General features: G+C 37.7%; 1 protein-coding gene across 2 annotated transcripts; it reads left to right on the forward strand.

Moving 5' to 3' along the window:
- The first annotated feature begins 6,701 nt into the window (after positions 1–6,701).
- Positions 6,702–19,234, forward strand: POLR1F (RNA polymerase I subunit F). Of its 2 annotated transcripts, none has more exons than XM_033088008.1 (5): positions 6,702–6,978; positions 11,890–12,031; positions 15,008–15,216; positions 16,552–17,205; positions 19,104–19,234. In XM_033088008.1, exons 1-4 carry the CDS (start codon positions 6,725–6,727, stop codon positions 16,976–16,978), a joined length of 1,032 nt encoding a protein of 343 aa, XP_032943899.1. In that variant the 5' UTR covers positions 6,702–6,724; the 3' UTR covers positions 16,979–17,205; positions 19,104–19,234. The 2 variants fall into 2 exon arrangements, with proteins under 2 accessions (XP_032943899.1, XP_032943898.1); XM_033088007.1 differs by having other exon boundaries at positions 16,552–16,974; positions 19,104–19,232.
- The last annotated feature ends 257 nt before the right edge of the window (positions 19,235–19,491 follow it).

Here is a 19,491-nt window from a genome sequence, read left to right on the forward strand (position 1 = left end):
GAGCTCCCAATGTACCCTGAATGTAAAAAAGTTTGGTAAATCTAAGAGGACAAGCAGGAAGCTGTCAGTTACAAACTGGGGCAAGACAGTTTTTATCCTCAGCTTCATAATAAGGGGATTGGGTCAGTAAGCTAGAGAGAAAACTAATTTTGTCATGAGCAAAATTCTTCCTTTATATGTCAGATATGTTTATTTCTTGTAGTACTTGGTTTTTTTGTTTGTTTGTTTGTTTGTGGTTTTTTTTGCAATTCTAAGTTAACCTACTCATCTGCACAAATGAACATCAAAGGCAGAGCTTTTATTCAAGCAGAGCTAACACTGTCAGTATCACTCAAAAGCCAATCTGGTACACGACAGCAGAAATCACAACAACAAATGTCAAGGGAAAGTGAGACACAGAGGGATACAGTTGCTTTCGTTAGTCATACGTCCTCCTCACCTAAAAATGTTCGTTTCAGTAAGAATTTTGGAGTTCCAGATTTTTATGACAAATGTGGCTTTCATGTAGGGTCTTCCCTTGTAAAGTTCTGCGTGCTGGTGCATTCTGGGAAAGTCCACTTTGCCACTGGATAAAGATGAATTCATTACTGTAATAATTCCCAGAGCACGGAAGTATTAAGAACACCCTGCGGCCTGTTACGAGCGAGTCTAGAATATGACCCATTAATATACATTTTGTTTAATGACTTGAGAGTAACTTATAGCAAAATGCACCATGTCTACCTTGTATTTTTATCTATTTTCCACCCTCAAATTTTCTATAGCATGTTCTTTGGAATATATTTAATGGCATAGATCTACGAGTTCACACTCACACAAACTCTGCAGCCAGCAGGTGGTTTATTAAACTATAGCTTTAAAATAATATTCAAAAAATTAAAAAGGAAACTCTTTTCTATTTTTGTTCTGTAGTGAGCTAAAGACAGATGGAAGTAAATGAGAATTTTCACAGGCACCCCTGAAAGCACCACAGTTAGTTTTATTGGCCACATTCCCTGGGTTTTAAAACCTTGAAAGATGGGTATTGAAACGCCATTGCAGTAAGGTCTAATTGGGAAGGAAATAGGGTCTTGGAAGAAATACTGATCTTTGTTTTCATAAAAGGACAGAAAATTATATAAAGATGGCATTATAACCTAAGAAAGTAGCCCCGCCCACTTTTGATACCTTCATTACCCCTCCCCAACCATCATATATGCTCATATTACACATGCACAGACACAAACATACATCCCAACTTAATGCTATTATTTATGATAATCCTTTTTAACTAGAATCTTTCACCCAAAAGGTCTATGATGTTGTCTTCTTGATAGATATCTAGACAGATACTTGCGTCCTCATGTAGAGCTAAAAAAAATTGGTAGGCATTTTATCTAAATCCATATTTTAAAGTTCAGGTTCTATCTATCTATCTATCTATCTATCTATCTATCTGTCTGTCTGTCTGTCTGTCTGTCTGTCTATCTATCTGGAGAGAGAGAGAGAATTCTGACACACACATTCGTAGGTAATATTCGGAACATCTAAACAATGGCCAGGAAATAAAATCCAAACATAAAGACCAGGGTGTTTCAACATTATTACATCTAGTTACTACAAAGTGAGAAAGACACAAATAATCACATATGTAGAAAGAGTGAGAATACAATAATTAACATGTTCTTTGCTCTTATTATTACCCTCATAAGCACCTAATGTTATTTACAAATAATCCATTTTTTAAGACTGTGTAAAAACTACTTCTGCATTATGGACAAGAAGAGAGTTTGCCTCTAGACTGAAGAATTGAATAAACACGACCATAGGAACTGGTAGTTTATGTATTCTTGGAGAAATTCTGAATGAATAAAAAAAAATTCAAATAGTAAGATAATTGAGGCAAAGTAGTGTTTAGGATAAAATTACCACATAGATAAACAATTGTTCTGTACTTTTTCTTAAATGAAAATGTGGCCTGAGTGCAATTTGTTGTTAATTTCAAATGGTTGGGCCTCTTATTTCAGCAACAGAAGAATTGCAGGAGGATGCAGCTATGCCTAAAAGAGAATGGAACATACGCGTGTACTAATACAAATAACACATATTTGATAGAGAATTGTTTTCCTTCCTGAAGATTGTTCTATACTCCTTGGAAATAATCATATTTTAACTTAGTTTTAAGTTTTCTCATTAGTTAAATTCCTATGCAAAATTTACCATAATGTTATACCTTGCAGTATAATCCAAAAGAGAACATAAAGTGAAATTCTTCATTCGGTATGAGAAATGTGTGATAATTAAGAAATGGCATTCTATCTTTCCGAGTCTATAGAAGTTGTATACTATTTTATGTTCCTTATTTTGCGAAATTTACTCTGTTGGCACACCGAACCATATGAAAGAAATAATCAAATACATTATTAATGAGCAGTGCATTTACATCAGTTATGCCTGAATAAAAACGATCAATTCAGAGCTTCTCTCCTCTAAGTCAAGCTTCTTTAGAGGCACTGCTTCTCAAACTTCAGCAGGTATTATAATCACCAAGAGAGCTTGGTAAAACAGATTGCTAGGCTCCATCCCTAGAGTTCTGATTCAGTGAGCCTGATCCGGGGCCTGAGAATTTGCATTTCTAACCGCTTTCCAGGTGACGCTCATGCTGCTGGTTCCAGCAGCACGACCTGACTTTGAGGACCATCAAGAAAACATAAACTTATGAAAGAAGCTGGGTCTTAACTTACAGGCAGACACATTTGAATCCTTTCATTTCTATGTATTTGTAGCAACAGCACAGCTTGCAAAATATGAACTCTATTCTGTTCAATAAAATGTAATAGAATGTGCTGTTATTTTTTTATTCATTGCAAGCGTGGTGTACATTATCGATTTGTTCAATCTAATAAGAAAGTAGAAAGGGCTATCAAACTCAAAAATTGATCCCAAGTCTTCTTTTGAAGGACTGAGGTACAAAAAAGCCGACCACAATAGCTGCCTTGATTTTTGCCATCCCTGCAGTTCTTAGGGCTAAGGCGAAACTTTACAAACTGAAAGCTCACGCTTGCCATCTGCTGACATATCTGTGAATTACAAGTGGTCTGCATCAACCAATAGCTGGTGAATCTATATTGTGTTCCGATTTTTGTTTGCTTTTGTTTCTTCATTTCCAAAACCCATTAGGCAAATTTTAAACATGTATTTTCCCCAGCAGCAGTGTATTTTACAATTTATTCAACTACTGAAAGAAAACTACTATTTCCCAAACTAAACTCATTTATTTCAAACAAGTGGTTTGTATTGTATCGACTTTAATTCTTCCTACTGACAAACGAAATTGCAAATTTGTTTCTCAGAGTATCTAGTTCGTACCTAAAATTGATTTTATCAATAAAACGTTTTAAGAGGATACTATATTGAAAGCTTTAATTTGTTTTAAGCTGAATCAAATGCTTATGTATATAGATTGTTTATAATGGCAGTGCATTGAAGAGGAGGTGCTAATAATCATTTTAAGAACTCCAAAACAAAAGGATCATTCCCAGAGGTGAGGCTAAGGCATTCTCCAGTTTTTATTCATTGTCTAATCCAAATTTTCCTCTTAAGGCCAGGGCTCTACCTCGCTCTTCATCCAAGAAAGTTGTATGCTCCTGCTCCCAAATTCAGCTTTAAAGGCTTAATTAGGCTGAAGCAAACATATTATAACTGAAGTGTGGATTGTGGACTCAAAAAAATATTATTAAGTATTTAACGTAGGCTAATCCCTGTGCCTAGTATTGAACTGTCATTATCTCTTTAATTCTCACAACTTCTCAATACCATCATACCTCTACTGTACAGATTAGGAAGTTGAAGTTTAAAAAGACTAGGCAAGTTGTCCAAGGTGACCGTGCCGACGACACCCAGACAACCTGACTCTAGCACCTGGCTCCTATCAGACGTGTCATATTGCCTGAATTATTTTCTGCAAGACTGCCCACACTCTTACTTTGGCCAAAAACGGTGCTTTTTTGAAATGTTCTCACGTCTGCTAAAAGGGTAGTATTTAGGGTTTCCAGGCGGGAATTCCCGCCCGTTCTTAGGAATTTTTTTTCGTTTTCCCCTTCCCGAATCCCGAGAAAAGTTGGTTGGGAAATCCGGAAAAATCCGCTCCTTGAACCCAGGTGTTTGGTAGTATCAGCTGTCACTTTGTGGAAACGATTCATCGTAGAGAACAGAAAAGAGTTTGTATCTCGGGATTTAGGAACGGGAAAGCGAAAAAAATTCCTGCGAATGGGCGGGAATTCCCACCTGGAAACCCTAGTAGTATTTACCAGTTTGACGTGATTTCCACCGTAACACTTTTTAGAAATAAGCCACCCATTTTCCTGACTGTTGTAATTTCTTCCTTTATCAGCTTTGGTTCTGTGTACAGGAAACATGATGATTTTTAGTGATTCTCAGCCTGAGCTGTGGAATAATTCATGTCTGGTTTAGATTTCTTAATTGACAAACACCTGTGTCTTCTTCTGCAAGTCATTCATTCATTCATTCACTCAAGAAATATGTGTGCGGCCCTAGGCTTGTAGCTGTTAACAATACAGATGGGGTTGCCAGCATCACGGGGCTGACATCTTCCAATTTTCCCTAGAACCTAGTCTCCTCATCTGTAAATATGTATAATAAATATAATAAGTAATAAGTGCATAAGTACCTATGAAGATTCTGTGTTGGTGATTTGTATAAAGCAGGTTTGTATTGAAGCTTAGCTAAGATGATGACGATCGTGGTAATTGTTACAAGGTTGATGAAATCGCCACTCATTCTGCCAATTTAATAAAATCAACTCTTAAGGGTCGTGAAACCCTCCCTGCTAGTAGTATTATTATTACTCTATATCCAGAGGGGCTTCCAATACCCCATCAGGTGAGGTGTATGACAGAAGTATCCTCTGATGCTCTCTCAGGCAAAGGACAAAGTACTTGAGATCAGAAGCATTCCATGAACTGGATTGCTCTTGTGTAAGTTCCAGAATCTAGGCAAGAGGTGGTGTGTGCTTCCCCCGTCCCTCAGGAAACTGCACGGCCGCCAAGAAAGAAAGCCCACTCTAACCTGCTGGAGGATGAGACACATGGAGTCACATCTGACCACAGCTGAGCTCAGTCCAAACTTGTACCCACAGAATTATGAACGAAATTAGCAGTTATTTAAAGCCACTAAATATGGGGGTGGTTTGTTGGGCAGCAAACGTCAACTGATGCAATGGCATTTTTTACCTGGAATGCCTTTATATGAAATTCTTTTCTTTAAGCCTTTACACATAGCTCAAACTTTCTAATTTCATCCCTTCGTTAAAGTCTACCCTAATAATTTTAGCTTTCAAGAAAAAAGAAAGAAATATGCCTAATATCACACATCTAGTAGGTGGCAGAGTCAGGATTCAGACTCAAATGATGTGACTTTAGCACTCAGAATCTTCACCTGGCCCTATATGAAACTGTGTAAAAATAGAGGGTTTCTTGTAACAACCAAACTCTTCAACAATAGGGATTCTTTTGCTCATTAAGTTTCTGATTGTTTTTTTTTTAGTATAAAACAATACACATTCATTACAATAATATATGAAAATTTGAATGAGTAAAAAAAGCCTTAAACCCACCCTCAAGAAATACCTAATATTAATACATGGTATTTATACATAGATTCTTTTCTAATCATATGTGTGCATATTTCCTATAAAAATTGGAGCACCTGGCACAAACTACTTTATAATTTATTTCAGAAAAGCACAACTTATTGTATATTTAGATTGTTACAGAGATTCTTTGCTGGGAGAGGGAGAGGGAGAAGGCCAAAAGTGGATCAAGGACCATGGGTAGTGGCTAGCGAATAATGTGAAGTGTGATGAATGAAACTACTGGGGGCAGGTCATTAAAAAGTACGGTGGACCTGCAATTTAAGAGCCATATTAAGGAGTCGGTATTATGCTGAAGAAAATGGGGCACCTAGGTGGGCTTTGAAGGGCAAGTCATGTTCATATTTGTGTGTTCCGAGAAAATCTGGCTGCTCTAGTGTCCTCTTGACCACTGGGCTAAGCTTCCACATGCAGTCTCATAGTTTTGGAAGCGAGGATGGAAAGAAGTGTCCGAAGAGATTGGTGTTTTGGCTTTGGCACCATAGGCCTTGGGGCCGATTGTTATTTGGGGGTACAAAAGAGGCCCGAGTATGACAGCTGGACTGAGCTATTCGGACAGCGGCGGTACAACTTTCTGAATCAGTGATTACAGAGCGAGAAAAGAAGACGCGCTGAAGAGAGATGATGAGTTCGTTTTCAGATGTGTGGCATTTGAGGCATTTGGGCTGCTTTTTAGGATTGGGTTCCCTGCGGAAAATATATTCCTTACAGACTTTTTAAATTTATCATCGTCAAGTCCAAGCTTGGAAAATCTACCAGACCACCTTACTGTTGGCAATGATCAAAGTGTACCCCTTAGTCAGTCTACATACTACATCCAATGAGGACATTAGCAAAAACACAGGTTTGCCCGCCCGTAAGAGACTAGGTGGTTGCAGATCTTCGAGCATGCTTCGTAAGGAACCTCAGGGCGACAAAGCGGTTGCCCCCTGCTGGTCAGAATTGCATAACGCCCGCGAGGAGAGAGATTTCCTAGGGGCGTGGTCGCCGGCGGTGACGTATAAAGGGCGAGTCCGGCAACGGGCGGTGATGCTGGCGTCAGTCGGGCGCGCCGCGGGGAACCTGGGGAGCCGCATGGCTGCCGGGTGTTCGGAGGCTCCGCGGCCGAGGGCGGCCTCCGAGGGGCCGGGCGTGGGAGCGGCCGGCGTGCTGCCTTGCCTGGAGCTGCCGACGTACGCTGCTGCCTGCGCACTCGTACACAGCCGCTACTCCTGCCTGGTGGTGGGGCCGCACCGCAGGCACATCGCGCTGTCGCCACGCTACCTTAACAGGAAACGCACCGGGATCCGCGAGCAGCTCGATGCGGAGCTCCTGCGCTATTCTGAAAGGTACCACTCTTTGAGCCATTGTCTTCAACTAGCGGGCAACGCCACGACGTAGCTTGCCACCCCTTCTTGGGGTACGGGAGCGGGCCTCAGGGGGACGTGCTGATGGCGCAGGAGAAAAGGGGCTCGTGGGAAACGTCGCCCCGGCCACCCTGAGCTGAGTCCCGAGGCGTCCTGGACTCGTGATGCTCTCTCGAAAGGCCAGTACCTCCTTAGACAAGAAAGAAAACGTAAAGGTGACTTGGCGGAAGAAGCTCGCTCGACCACCCTCGTGTAAGGGTACGAATAGGCCAGGGGTCTGGAGACCCGTTAAACCCGGTTCTGTAAGTTTCTCATTTGGCAATGAAAATTGGGAATGAAGTACTTCAGTAGATTCTCTCTCGTTCAATAGAAAACTGCACATGGAGCATTAGTACAATTTTTGTTTGTAAACCATGAAGGACGATTTTATTATTTTTTTGTTTGTTTTGGCCCTGGTACTTGCTCAGGGATGAGAGAAGTACTATGAGTTTTATTTTGTTTTGTTTTTAAGAACAGGCAGTTTATTTAGTTTGACTGGCCTGCCTGTTGCTCTTGAGGGTGAAAAAACCTGGTGCTTTTAAATTGAGATATTCAAGAGTCCTTAAACACTCTGCGAATTGCAAGGGTAGAGGGTTAGGGAGACAGGGCAGATAGATGTACCTTGCTACTCCTCTAGACTACTTGGTTCAAAGGCAAGGGTGAGTGGGCTCCCTAGGGATTCGTTGTTACCCTCCAGGAATTTCAGGAGTCCCTGGGAAATTGCAGGAATTTCCTATGCCAATTTTCTTAAGCAGAGTATACAAAGCTTTCATCACTTTCTCAAGGGATCCTGAAACCTACACAAAGTTAAGAATTCAAATAGAATGTTCAACTTCCTCCAAGCACCAGCACACACTTGTTGTGTGTCTATTTTGTATACTAGGGACTTGGGGTAGGAAAACAAAGAAAAAACAAGATCTGTACCTGAAGGAACTTTAAGCTCTAGTAGAGATATAATGTAAGCCAAATCCAATAAAATGTTAAAAATTCATCAGAAATCTAAATTATAAATAAGAGAAGGAGTGGTGATTTTAACCTTAAAACCTTTGAGAACAACTTGATCGGAGGAGGGTACCTGGAGATGGTAACCTTCCAGGCAAAAAGAGTGACCTAAACAAATGGATAGTAGATGTACAATAGAATGCTTTGACCCAAGAATTTTAATAGGTGGATAAGGTTTTGGTCAGAAGAAAGACAATGGGTGCAGTTGGGGCGAGTGGGGAGTGTCCTGATGGGGGACAACTCAAAGAATGGCCATTCTGCTCGTCCCTTCCAGCCTGTGCCCGGTTTTGCTTTTCTGTTTTGTTTTGTTTTCCTTCAGCTGGGTTAGCCCAATACCCTCTGACTCTGAAACTTGGCATACTCTTGAGAGAGTAGTACATATCCCTGATCTCTGTGACATTATCAAATCTGCAGTTTAAGAAACTAAGCCGCAACTCTGATTCTGATTTGGAAGAATTCAATGATGGTTTAAGGAGGGTGAGCTAGTAGTTAGGAGACCAATTAAGAGAGGAGACCAATTATAAGAGTGTTATAATTGCCCATGAGAAAGATGATTAGAGAGGAAAAATTCGAGAGGTTTAAGGATATATGAGGTGCTCATAAAGTCTGGAAACATAGGCAATTGTTTGTATTTTACAACTTTCTGTAATCAGTTAATGCCTCCACTGACAGGTTAGAGCAGGGGTGTCCAAACTTTTTTCAACGGTTTTCACCAAGGGCCATATGCGGTAAAATACACAAAAGGCCGGGCCACTCACTCGAGGTGACGTACGTATTGCCTCACCTGGTTTATTTAAGTAAACTAAATATATTTCTGGAATTTGCTGCAGGCCAGTTAACAATGGATCACGGGCCACATTTGGCCCGCGGGCTGCAGTTTTGACACCCCTGGGTTAGAGGAAAGTCACCACAGTGTCTCCAATAGGAGGGGGCCATTACACCAGAGAGACTAGGACTGATTGAGTGGTAGTTTCTATAACTGAATTAGGCAATGTGGCCACGCGGAGCAGCTTGCACTCTGAACAGATCTGGACTCTCCCTACTCCCACACTTGTATCCTTTAATCAGTGCAACTTTAGCACCACACATTGAGCTGTGCATTACCAGTGAGACACAAAACATTGAACATAGCAGGAATTGTAATCTCAGTCAATTGTTTATCATGTGTAGTTGTTTATGTTTGCAGACTGGGGCCACCCTGTAGAATCAAGAGGACTTGCTTCTCTTTGTTTTAGAAATGATGAAAAGGGAGAAACTGGTAATGGCTCCTATATCAGTGTCTGGGTTATCTCAACAGCACTCCCTATTTGACAGACTTCACCTTTTTTAAAGATAACCTATTTCGATTTTGAAAAGCCTGCTTAAAGTAAGTAGTTTTCTAAAATCACGTTATTTTTGGACTAAATTATATCTTTGAGAGGCCATCAAGAAAAAACAAGTCTTATTTCTCTTGTATATGACAGCTCTTAAGTTTTTTGAAGGTGGCAAATATGTTCCCTCCCACTAGTTCTATAGAAGCCTTAAATGTGCAATCTAAGCATCTCTTAAACTTGATTTAATTGTTCTGTAAATATCTTAAGTGAGGCTACCATCCTGACCTAAAACCTACTTAGGATGGTTTCAGAAAAACAAAAAAGGGGAAAAGGTATATAGTGTTGAGGTGTTTGTAAATCTGATGACTTTTGATATGTTTTATGCTTTGAGTTGCTTTTCCCAAGGTCTGATGTATTTACACAAATCCTTTAAGGCTTAGGCTCTGGTCACATTCCCTAGACAGCAGTTCTAAACCCTACAGAATCCAATACCTCTCCCTCTTATAAATTAGTTGGCAGTTCTGTCTTTACTATCGTGAAAACACTTTTTGCTGAAAGGAAACTTAAAGATAATACGATCTACGTACACAATTGCACAAACATATCTGTGTAGTGCTCTAATCCAATGCAGTAAAATGCTCAAGCTTGACTACCTGGGAAGACTAAAGTAGTTAGATGCCTCCTGCACCCATACCCATTCCAATCCTTGTGAATGTGTCAGTTACAAATGTGGATTGAGGCTGGGGTTTTGAGTTCCCACCTCAGATAACAGTGTCTCTGATGGTGAAATGCTTTTCTGAAATCATGGGGAATTCTTGGTAAAGTTGCACTCAAAACAATTTATCCTTGAATTTACATATTAGCCACATTCCTAGAAATTTTAATGCATATTAAAACCATGCATAAATGACTGTTAATATGTTGTTTTTTTTAAGTTAGATTCTATGCCCAGATATTTATAAATACTTATTCAAAAGTATTGTAGAATTAGGGGCATTTCTTCATTGTATAGGACTGTCCTCCACATGACAGAGTGCCTCCCATCCCTGCCCTTCGCCAGTGATTGTGACAACCCTGATTAGTACCACAAATCCCCAAAGAGCCCCTAGGGCACAGCAGTACTACCCCCACTTGAGATGCACTCTCTAATAGTTGATCAGGGGAAACAAAGTTTTAATTTTCTTTTTCTAATGTGGCAGTTATTCTCCCCCACCTCCACACCCCCTTCTTGCTCTCTGTTTTCTGTGCCCCAATACCATCTTAGTGACGCATAGTTCCTGCCTAGGAAAGCCACAAGCAGAAATTAATAACACAAAAGACTGCTTTCCAGAGTGGGTCTCTGAGTTTATGGATTGCCTAATTTGGTGGTTATTAAAGTTCCTTTCCAGTGTCTTGTGGCTGTTAGAGATAAATTATTTCGTTTATTCTATGTGAATTGTTGTAGAAATTTAATTGAGTTCAACAAAAATGTTCTCCGCTCTCAAGGGCCTTAGCATCTAGTGTGGAATCCAAACATACAGAGGGTGCCAAAAAAAAATGTAGACACATTTTAAGAAAGGAAAAAACTGTATTAAAATTGAAATATTCAATATATATGAATAAGAAAAGATGAACTGCAAGTCATGTGTATACATTTTTTTGGCACCCCGGTATTCAGATAGATTCAGTGAAATGAGACTAAGAACACACTGTGCATGGAGTCCTGTAGGAATAGAAGAGGAGTGATTGGTTTCAGCCTTGCCTGATGGAGGGAGTCAGAGAAGTTTTCTGGAACAAGTAATGGGTGTGGGAGTGAAGCCACCAGGTCTGTGTCCCTAGTAGTTATAATTCCTTAAGAACTTGAAAATGACATTTTTGCAATAGTAGTTCCCCCCAGTGCTGACTGTCAAACGTGTAAAGTGTCAGAATCAGTTCTCCATAAATGATATAGTTGTATTTCTTAACATTTCCATTTATTAGCAACAGTTGCAGTTTGGGATTTTTCTCTATTAAGTCATTGGCTTTAATATTCAGGGCTTCAGCTTTGCTGGATGTTTCCTAATACAGAAATTCGAAATTCGGTAATGGTGAATAATACCAGAATTGCTTTAATTCAGTCATACTCACAGAGATAGGCAAGGTATTTTTCTTGCCAAGTCCTATTTTTGTCTCGTTCTAGCATGACTAGAATCCAAATGAGGAGCAAATACTGAAGAAGGGTCAACATTTTTGCTTATGAATAACTGGATATTTCTGGGTACCTGTCTTAAATAACGACTTTAAACTTAGCATATATATATATATATATATATATATATATATATATATATATATGTATATATTAGCCAATATAATACCCTTTGGTGAAATTAGACTAGCGAAGTTATTACAGACTAAGCACATGCCGTAGTGTTTTGGGCACGGGTGGTTATATTTAGGAGAGGTATACTTTTTGGACTCAGAATATCTAATCAGTATGACAATGCCTGGTTTAAAAGAAGATTAAAGACACCATTTTTTTCTTCCTTTTCTTTCTTTCCTTTTTTTTTTTTTTTAACAGCCTATTAGGTGTTCCCATTGCATATGATAACATCAAAGTAGTGGGTGAACTGGGAGATATTTATGATGATCAAGGACATATTCATCTTAACATTGAAGCAGATTTCGTTATTTTCTCCCCGGAACCAGGGCAAAAGCTTGTGGTATGTATATCTTTTTTCCCCCCAGTTTTCTATGTGTAGTTATATAATTATGTAACTTGGAAAAATTTCAGAGAGTATACATACACCTTGGACTTAAATGGATTGTTATCGTAGGTAACTAAAAATTATTTTAAAAGAAAAGTTAATTTGCATCAGCTCAACCTACGTAATTTTTTAAACTCCATCCTCCTTAAACTCACACGCGTGTACAGGGTATGTGTCCATCCAGTTTGTTCTTTTCTTTCTATAGCACCAGAATAATCTTAAGGTGTAAAAACTCAATTTTTATTATTTTATAATTTCTCAATTATACAGAAATACAACTTCTTATAAGGGATTCAAACTATAGCAGTGTATAAACAGGAATTCAAATTCAAATGGTTGTGGGACCTGGCAGGTAATGAACATAAATGAAGGATGAGGGTTCAGGGTACCTATACTGTGCCGTGAGAATAAAGACCCTGTGGGGAAGGTCTTTTAGTATTTCAGTAGAAGCTGGAAATGCAGAAATTGATGTGAAATCGACTGAACTGTATCCCTTTATCTTCTTCACTTGCCGCCTTCTCCCACCAGCAGTTCTGTGCATGTGTGTGTTCATATGTATTTGTATGTGTATATATTTTTTCTTTAAAAAAATTTATAGGAATTGCTTACTCTCAGATAATAAATGTTGACTACCCCTTGATATTATTAAAAATATAGGTCAGATTTCAGTATGACAAAACTCTACAAGACATTTCTAATTAAAAACATTTTTTCCAACATCAGTTAAACTGGTAGAAATAGTATTCTTGGCCTGCCTAACGGGGATCCTATAATTCATACTATTAAAGTTGCAGTAGATTTGTACTTTGAAATTCCAGTCCTTGAATACATTTGGCCAGTTTTTTCCAATTTTTATTTTTAACAAAATAATATGATATAATTTACATACAATAATGCATAGATCATAGTATGGAGTTCAATGAATTTTGGCAAGGTCATAAACCATCCTGTCTCCTTAGAAATTACCCTTGTGCCCTTTCCCCTCTCTCTCTCTCTCTCTCTCTCTCTCTCTCTCTCTCTCTCTCTCTCTGTCCTAAGTATAACCACTGTTCTAATTTCATTTATCATATATTAGTTTTGCTTATTCTGTAATTCCATATTAGTGGAATTTTTCATTATACACTATGATCAGACTTCTTTTGCTCAACATATTTTTGAGTTTCCTCCGTGCTGTTGTTGCATGTACTAGTGGTTCCTTTTTGTTGCTCATGGTATCCAATTATATGAATACATCACAATTGGATTATCTGTGTTACTTGATGGTCATTTGGGTTGACACTCTGGAGCTATTATGAATAAAGCTGTTGTGAAATATACATTTTCATTTCTTCTAAGGAAAAAACTAGAAGCAGTATTGCTAGATCACGGGTGGATATGTGTTTAACTTCACGAAAAACTGTTAGACCAACTTCCCATTCAGCACTTCCAGTTGCTGTGCATCCTTGTCAATATTTACTGTTGCCAGTCTCTTAATTTTACAGGTGAACATATAATAGCTTCTCATTATGGTTTTAATTTGCATTTCCTCATTAGCTCTTTTTCATGTTTTAATAAGAAGGGCTTGTTAAGTACTTTGCCCATTTTTAATTGGGTTTTTGTATTGTTGTTATTGAGATGTAGTAGTTCTTTTTATAGTCTTACTTCAAATCCTTTAGCAGCACTCTTTGTGTTCACTCTTTTAGTTGACTCTTTGTGTTTAGGTTTTGACAAATGTATAATGACATGTATCCATCATTAAAGAATCCTATAGAATAATTGGTCACGGCCCTAAAAATCCTCTGTGCTCCACCTATTCATCCTCCTTCCCTGCCCTAGAAACCCTGGCACTACTGATATTTTTACTGTCTCCATAGTTTTGCCTTTGTCAGAATGTCAGATAGTTGGAATCATACAGTGTGTAGCCTTCGTTTTTTTTTTTTTTTTTTTTTTTTTCAGATTGGCTTCTTTCACTTACCAGTATGCATTTAAGATGCCGCCATGTCTTTTCATGGCTTGATAGCTCATTTCTTTTTATTGCTGAATAATCCATTATATAGATATACCACAGTTTATTCAGACCATTCAGAAGGTACCTTTGTGGACACCAGTCTCCTGATAATGACAGATAGGAAGTTTTATTGTCATATGTATAAAAGTGGCTGACATTAAATAGCATTATATACATGTTAATATTTATATTTCTGTAATTCACAATATACGATTTTAAAAAAACATTTCAGGTTTTCATTCATATACCTTATCTATATTGACACCTAGGAGAAGAATAGAAAACTAAGGGGTTTTCTTTTTTTTGCAAATTTACATTTTAAGCATAGCACATACTTTTATTTTAGTTTTAAAGCTTGTAATAATGTTTTGTGATTTAGTCAAAGTAGCCATGCTCAAGATATAAAGAGTAAGCTATCTTCTAATAGGACTGCTTACATCATGCTATATGTAATCGTTAAAGAATGCTCTTTAAGCTTTGAAATTCAGACTGTTTATAGAAATACAATGTGGATACTAGTTATTAAAAGCATATGCTTCCTGCCTTGAGGTCTTTTCACATGTAGGTCATATCAAAGAGTAATTTCTGCTTGGTTTCAATATGATTATAGAGTGTTCTACTCCCCATGGAATCTTGCAATGGAAGCTAAGGTGAGTTTTTTGGAGGGTAAAGGGGAGGATGCTTATTTATCCAGTTAGGCAATTGATATACAATTACTTATTTAATAAGGTTGAGCTTTCTAAAAACTCTCCAGTGTTCTAAATAGATGTTTTAGTGTAACATGTGGAAAGTTTTAATTCGGGAAAACTTTTTCCATATTGAATTATACCACTATTTTGATGTTTTCTCTTTGAAGATCATTTTGAAGCTTATAAAGTTTGAATCACCTTTTAATTCTTTGGATCTCTTCCTGATGTTATATTCTTTTCTTTTTTTCTTCTCAGGGTACAGTTAATAAAATGTCTTCCAGCCACATTGGCTGTTTAGTACACGGGTGTTTTAATGCCTCCATCCCTAAACCTGAGCAGATGCCAATTGAGCAGTGGCAGACCCTGGAGATAAACGTGGGTGATGAACTAGAATTTGAAGTATTTCGTTTAGACTCGGATGCTGCTGGAGTATTCTGCATTCGAGGGAAACTAAATATCACTAGGTCAGTTCCTAATCCCATTATTATCATTTTGATATTAATTGTTTCTATTTAATTCTAAATTTAGAGAACATAAATCCCTCTTAAAAAATAATTTTGTTTCTTTCATGTGCTTGCTTTCAAACCATAAAGTCAATGTAAATAGGAATCCTACGTGCTATGACAATGCATTAAATATTCTAAAGCTCTACATCTGGCTAACTGGTCTGTATTTTGCTAACTGGTCTGTATTTTAATAACTCAGTTTTGCTGAGTACTTTCTGGTTTGTTGTTAATTTTTTAAATAGTTGATCCCAGAGCTTGATACTACTAAAAGCTTAATCATATTGCATAACTCTTAGCCTGCTTTTATTTTTACACAGTTGAAACAAAAATTGTTTTAATTTTTGTCACAATTGTTACAATTATGCCAGCTAGATAATTTAATTTCCCTATTTTTCTATATTGAAATTCTTATAAGAAATTACTCTGAGCTTGAGCTTGTCTCCATAGAAACCAACTTTAATGTGGGAAAGAAAGAAAAGTCTTGAAATACTGCTGGTGTTTACCATTTTTCTAGAGCCTGCCTTAATAAGTAATAACAGTATGGGCTAAAGTTCCAGAGCAGCTCTCCAGTAGAACTTTCTGTGAGGATAGAAATGTGCTGTACGTGTGTAGTTCCGTAGCCTACCTATGGAGCCCTTGAAATGTGACTAGTGTGACTGAGGAACTGAATTTTTAAAGTTATCACATTGAAGTTACTTCAATTTAAATTGTTATATGTGCTAGTGCTACTGTACAGGACTGTGCAGTTCTGGGAAGAAGGCTACTTCATTGATCCTTGTTTTTATTTTCTTAGTAGAAAATAATTCACAACAGTGAAGTAATACTGCTTCAGCATAGGTTAAGAAGAACGGTGAACTTTTATTTGAAACAAGGATTGAGACAGTAGACAGGAAACTCCATTATTTGATAGCTTCCAGAAGTACATTTTCTCTCTATCCTATGTCAGTGGTGAGGCTAATAAGTTGGGTGTCTGTGATGCTTAGTGCTCAGTGACCAAATTTTCTGAACAAAACCAAAATTTAGAAGCCATGTTTTGACACCCTTTTTTATGTCAGTTTTACGTGTGAAAACAGTCTGGGAGGAGTACTTTGGTAACTAATTTTAGCATTTCCAAGACATTTCAATGGGCTGTGTAATAATAGGAAAGAATATTTGAAATTTATACCATAGTTATGTATCTCATACTGCTGTCATTATTTAGAAATTCTTAGCATTTTGGGATAGTCTTGATTTCATTTTGTTCTTTTAATTTTGCTTATTGCTCTGTAAATTTTTTAAATTGTTAATTTATAGTTTACAAACCAAGTGCTCTGGAGTTTCTGAAGAAGTAACAGAAACTGGCACCAAAGAAGCTGTTGAAAAACCTCCAAAGAAGAAGAAGAAAAAGAAGAAAGACTCAGAGCCGTATGATGAAGTGGAAGGTGGCATCACAGACCTAGCAGATTGTGCAGACGTCACCATGAAGGAAGAGACAGACCCGCAGATTAATAATAATGTGAACGGCCTCTGGGAGGACGAGCCAAAGAAGAAGAAGAAGAAGAAGCAGCAGCAGCAGCAGGAAGCTCAGGAAGCTAAGGACCCGGACCCTATTGTCCAAGACAGTAACTCCAGTGGTTACCAAAGTGACCATAAAAAGAAAAAAAAGAAAAGAAAGCACAGTGAGGAGGCTGACTTTACCCCACTCTTGGAACACTCACCTAAAAAGAAAAGGAAAAAGTAATTTTCTTTAGTGTAAATACGACTCAGTTTTTAAAAGATTGTTTTATACACAGTGGATGAATAAATGTTTGAATGATATGAAAATGCTTGTGTGTTCCAGTAGTTTTCAAAACAGGAAACATTTGTTTAGGAGTTAGGTTTTTGGTGCCAAAATTGCAAAACTGATAATTAATTTGGGAAATGCCAATAATTATGAAAGTACCATTTTACAGTATACAGAATGAAAAGGTAAGAGCTGCTCTCACTTTCAACTCTTTAATTCTTTCAGTTTTTACATTCTAAATAAAATTATTTCCATAATTTCAAGACTAGCAAAAGGATATTATAATGCCATGTTAGCATATCATTAAAGCATGAATTACAGGACATTTTGTTTGACTTTTTTAAAAATTCAAGGCATTTACCAGTTTCAGATTTTCCTTCATCGTGGCTCCTACGGTATTTCTGTTGTTTAACTTAAAATGGTTTGCCAAAGGAGTTTCTGAAGCTTCCAGATCTGTTAGGAAACATGTCACTACTGATTGTGCGGTAGGAAAAGATATTTCCTGTTCTTTCCTTCCAGGAGCCTGTGTGGTGCTTTCTTTTCTCACTAAGTCTAAGAGCTTGTCGTATGGAGAGGGCTGTTCTGCTTTTGTTGAAGCAGGAGGATCTGATGAAGGACAGGATAAATGTGATTCTGATTAGTGGGGAATTTCCCAATTACTTTTTAATAATTGGGTTAGGCTACTAGAAATTGTCCTGAAGAGAAAACAGCTGTTGACTGCTTTCACTGAGAAAATGTGGAATATTCCTTAACTATTAGAAAACTCTGAGTAGTGAAATTATAAGCTGGTTCAGGCTGATGATCAATGCATGGCAGTATTCACTTACTTAACACGTATTTGAGCATCTACTGTAAGAAACACATTCTGCTAAGGTCCAGGGATATAATGGCAGACAAAGAGACGTAGTTCCTTCCCTCAGGGAATGTCAGGAGAAACAGATGCGCGCGCGCGCGCGCGCGCGCGCGCACACACACACACACACACACACACACACACAATATAAGTAAGAACATGCAGAAAATTAGTAATTGTGGTACAAAGAAAAAGAAAATTGTCCACTCACTGTTAGTTTTGTAAATGGATGAATGGTTGAATTGAACTCCACTGGGCAGAGCCATTTCTGTAGTATCAGAAATAGTACTGATACCACACTTTTATTTTTGTAAAGGCATAAATTTTGCTAGTAGTATATCTTGATCCAAAACTTTAATGATAGAATATAGCTTTTGCAATGTTTGTCTACAAGCATATGTGCCAGAAAATAGAAAGGTGCAGGCTAATGTCTTTCTGTACAATTTACTTTCATGTGGATTTTGAGCCTGTGAAATTTGGCTAGTCCAAGTTGAGGTGTGATGTCAGTATAAAATACACACCCGATTTTGGAGATGTACAAAGAATGTAAAATATCTCAATTTATATAGTGGTAAAATTATATTTTTTGAATAGTGGGTGAAATGAAAAGTTAGAATTCATCTTTTTTCAATTTGTTTTACTAAAAGATTAAAAATTACACGTGAGGCTCACTTTATCTTTTGGATAGCACTGGTTTAAAGGAAGGATGAACAGAAAAAGGTAATATAGCTTTAAAAAAAGGTTATTGTAATGTAGCTTTAAAATAAGCCATATTCTCAGGGTTTAATATAGTGGCACACCCAGAAAATGTTTTATAAATGCTTCCCTAAACATTTTAAATTTGAATACATGTTATAATCATGTCTGACTTAATATAGAAAATTAATTTTTAGTGAAACAATTCTCTAATTAAATACCAAGGAAGTTGTCAAATTTATGCTATGTGTGGAAAAGTACATCATGGCTTAGCAAAATAAACAAATTCCCACATGTTTAAATAATTTTCATCTTTGAAGAAAAAAGCATGCTGAATTTGAAACTAGATTTATTCATGCTTTTTCACAAGGTGCGGAGCTTTGAAAAAGCAGGTTGTGTCACTTGCCTTGTCTAAAATGCAGTGACCTTGTGTTGTTTTCATCTGATACAAAATCTGATGATGATATCCTCCATATATTCTTCAAAACATTTGTCACGTGCTATACTAACTTAGTTTTTATCTTTTTATCTCAGAATTTACTCAGTAAAATCCTCTAGCCGAGGGGCAGCCTGATGGCTCAGTTGGTTAGAGCGCAAGCTCTTAACAAGGTTGACGGTTCAAGTCCCGCATGGGATGGTTGGGCTGTGCCCCCCGCAACTAGAATGAAAACGGCGACTGGAATAGGAGCTGAGTGGCGTCCTCCACAACTAGATTGAAGAACAATGACTTGACTTGGAGCTCATGGGTCCTGGAAAAACACACTGTTCCCCAATATTCCCCAATAAAAATAAAGTCCCATAAGCTATTTTCACTTATAAATAAATACAAATAAAATCCTCTAGCCGAGCCTAGACTGCTTGCCCTCTAATTCCTATCATTCAACTTGGCAAGGCACCTCATTAATCATTTGACATAAATAGA

The sequence above is a fragment of the Rhinolophus ferrumequinum genome, chromosome 20 (assembly GCF_004115265.2).
Source record: "Rhinolophus ferrumequinum isolate MPI-CBG mRhiFer1 chromosome 20, mRhiFer1_v1.p, whole genome shotgun sequence".
NCBI classification, from domain to species: Eukaryota; Metazoa; Chordata; class Mammalia; order Chiroptera; family Rhinolophidae; genus Rhinolophus; species Rhinolophus ferrumequinum.

Excerpts from the sequence above, each read along its gene's own strand:
- POLR1F (XM_033088007.1), top strand. The coding sequence starts at position 6,725 with ATGGCTGCCGGGTGTTCGGAGGCTCCGCGGCCGAGGGCGGCCTCCGAG. Across the intron at positions 15,217-16,551 it reads GGGAAACTAAATATCACTAG|TTTACAAACCAAGTGCTCTG; the intron begins GTCAGTTCCTAA and ends GTTAATTTATAG. Across the intron at positions 16,975-19,103 it reads CCTAAAAAGAAAAGGAAAAA|AATTTACTCAGTAAAATCCT; the intron begins GTAATTTTCTTT and ends TTTTTATCTCAG.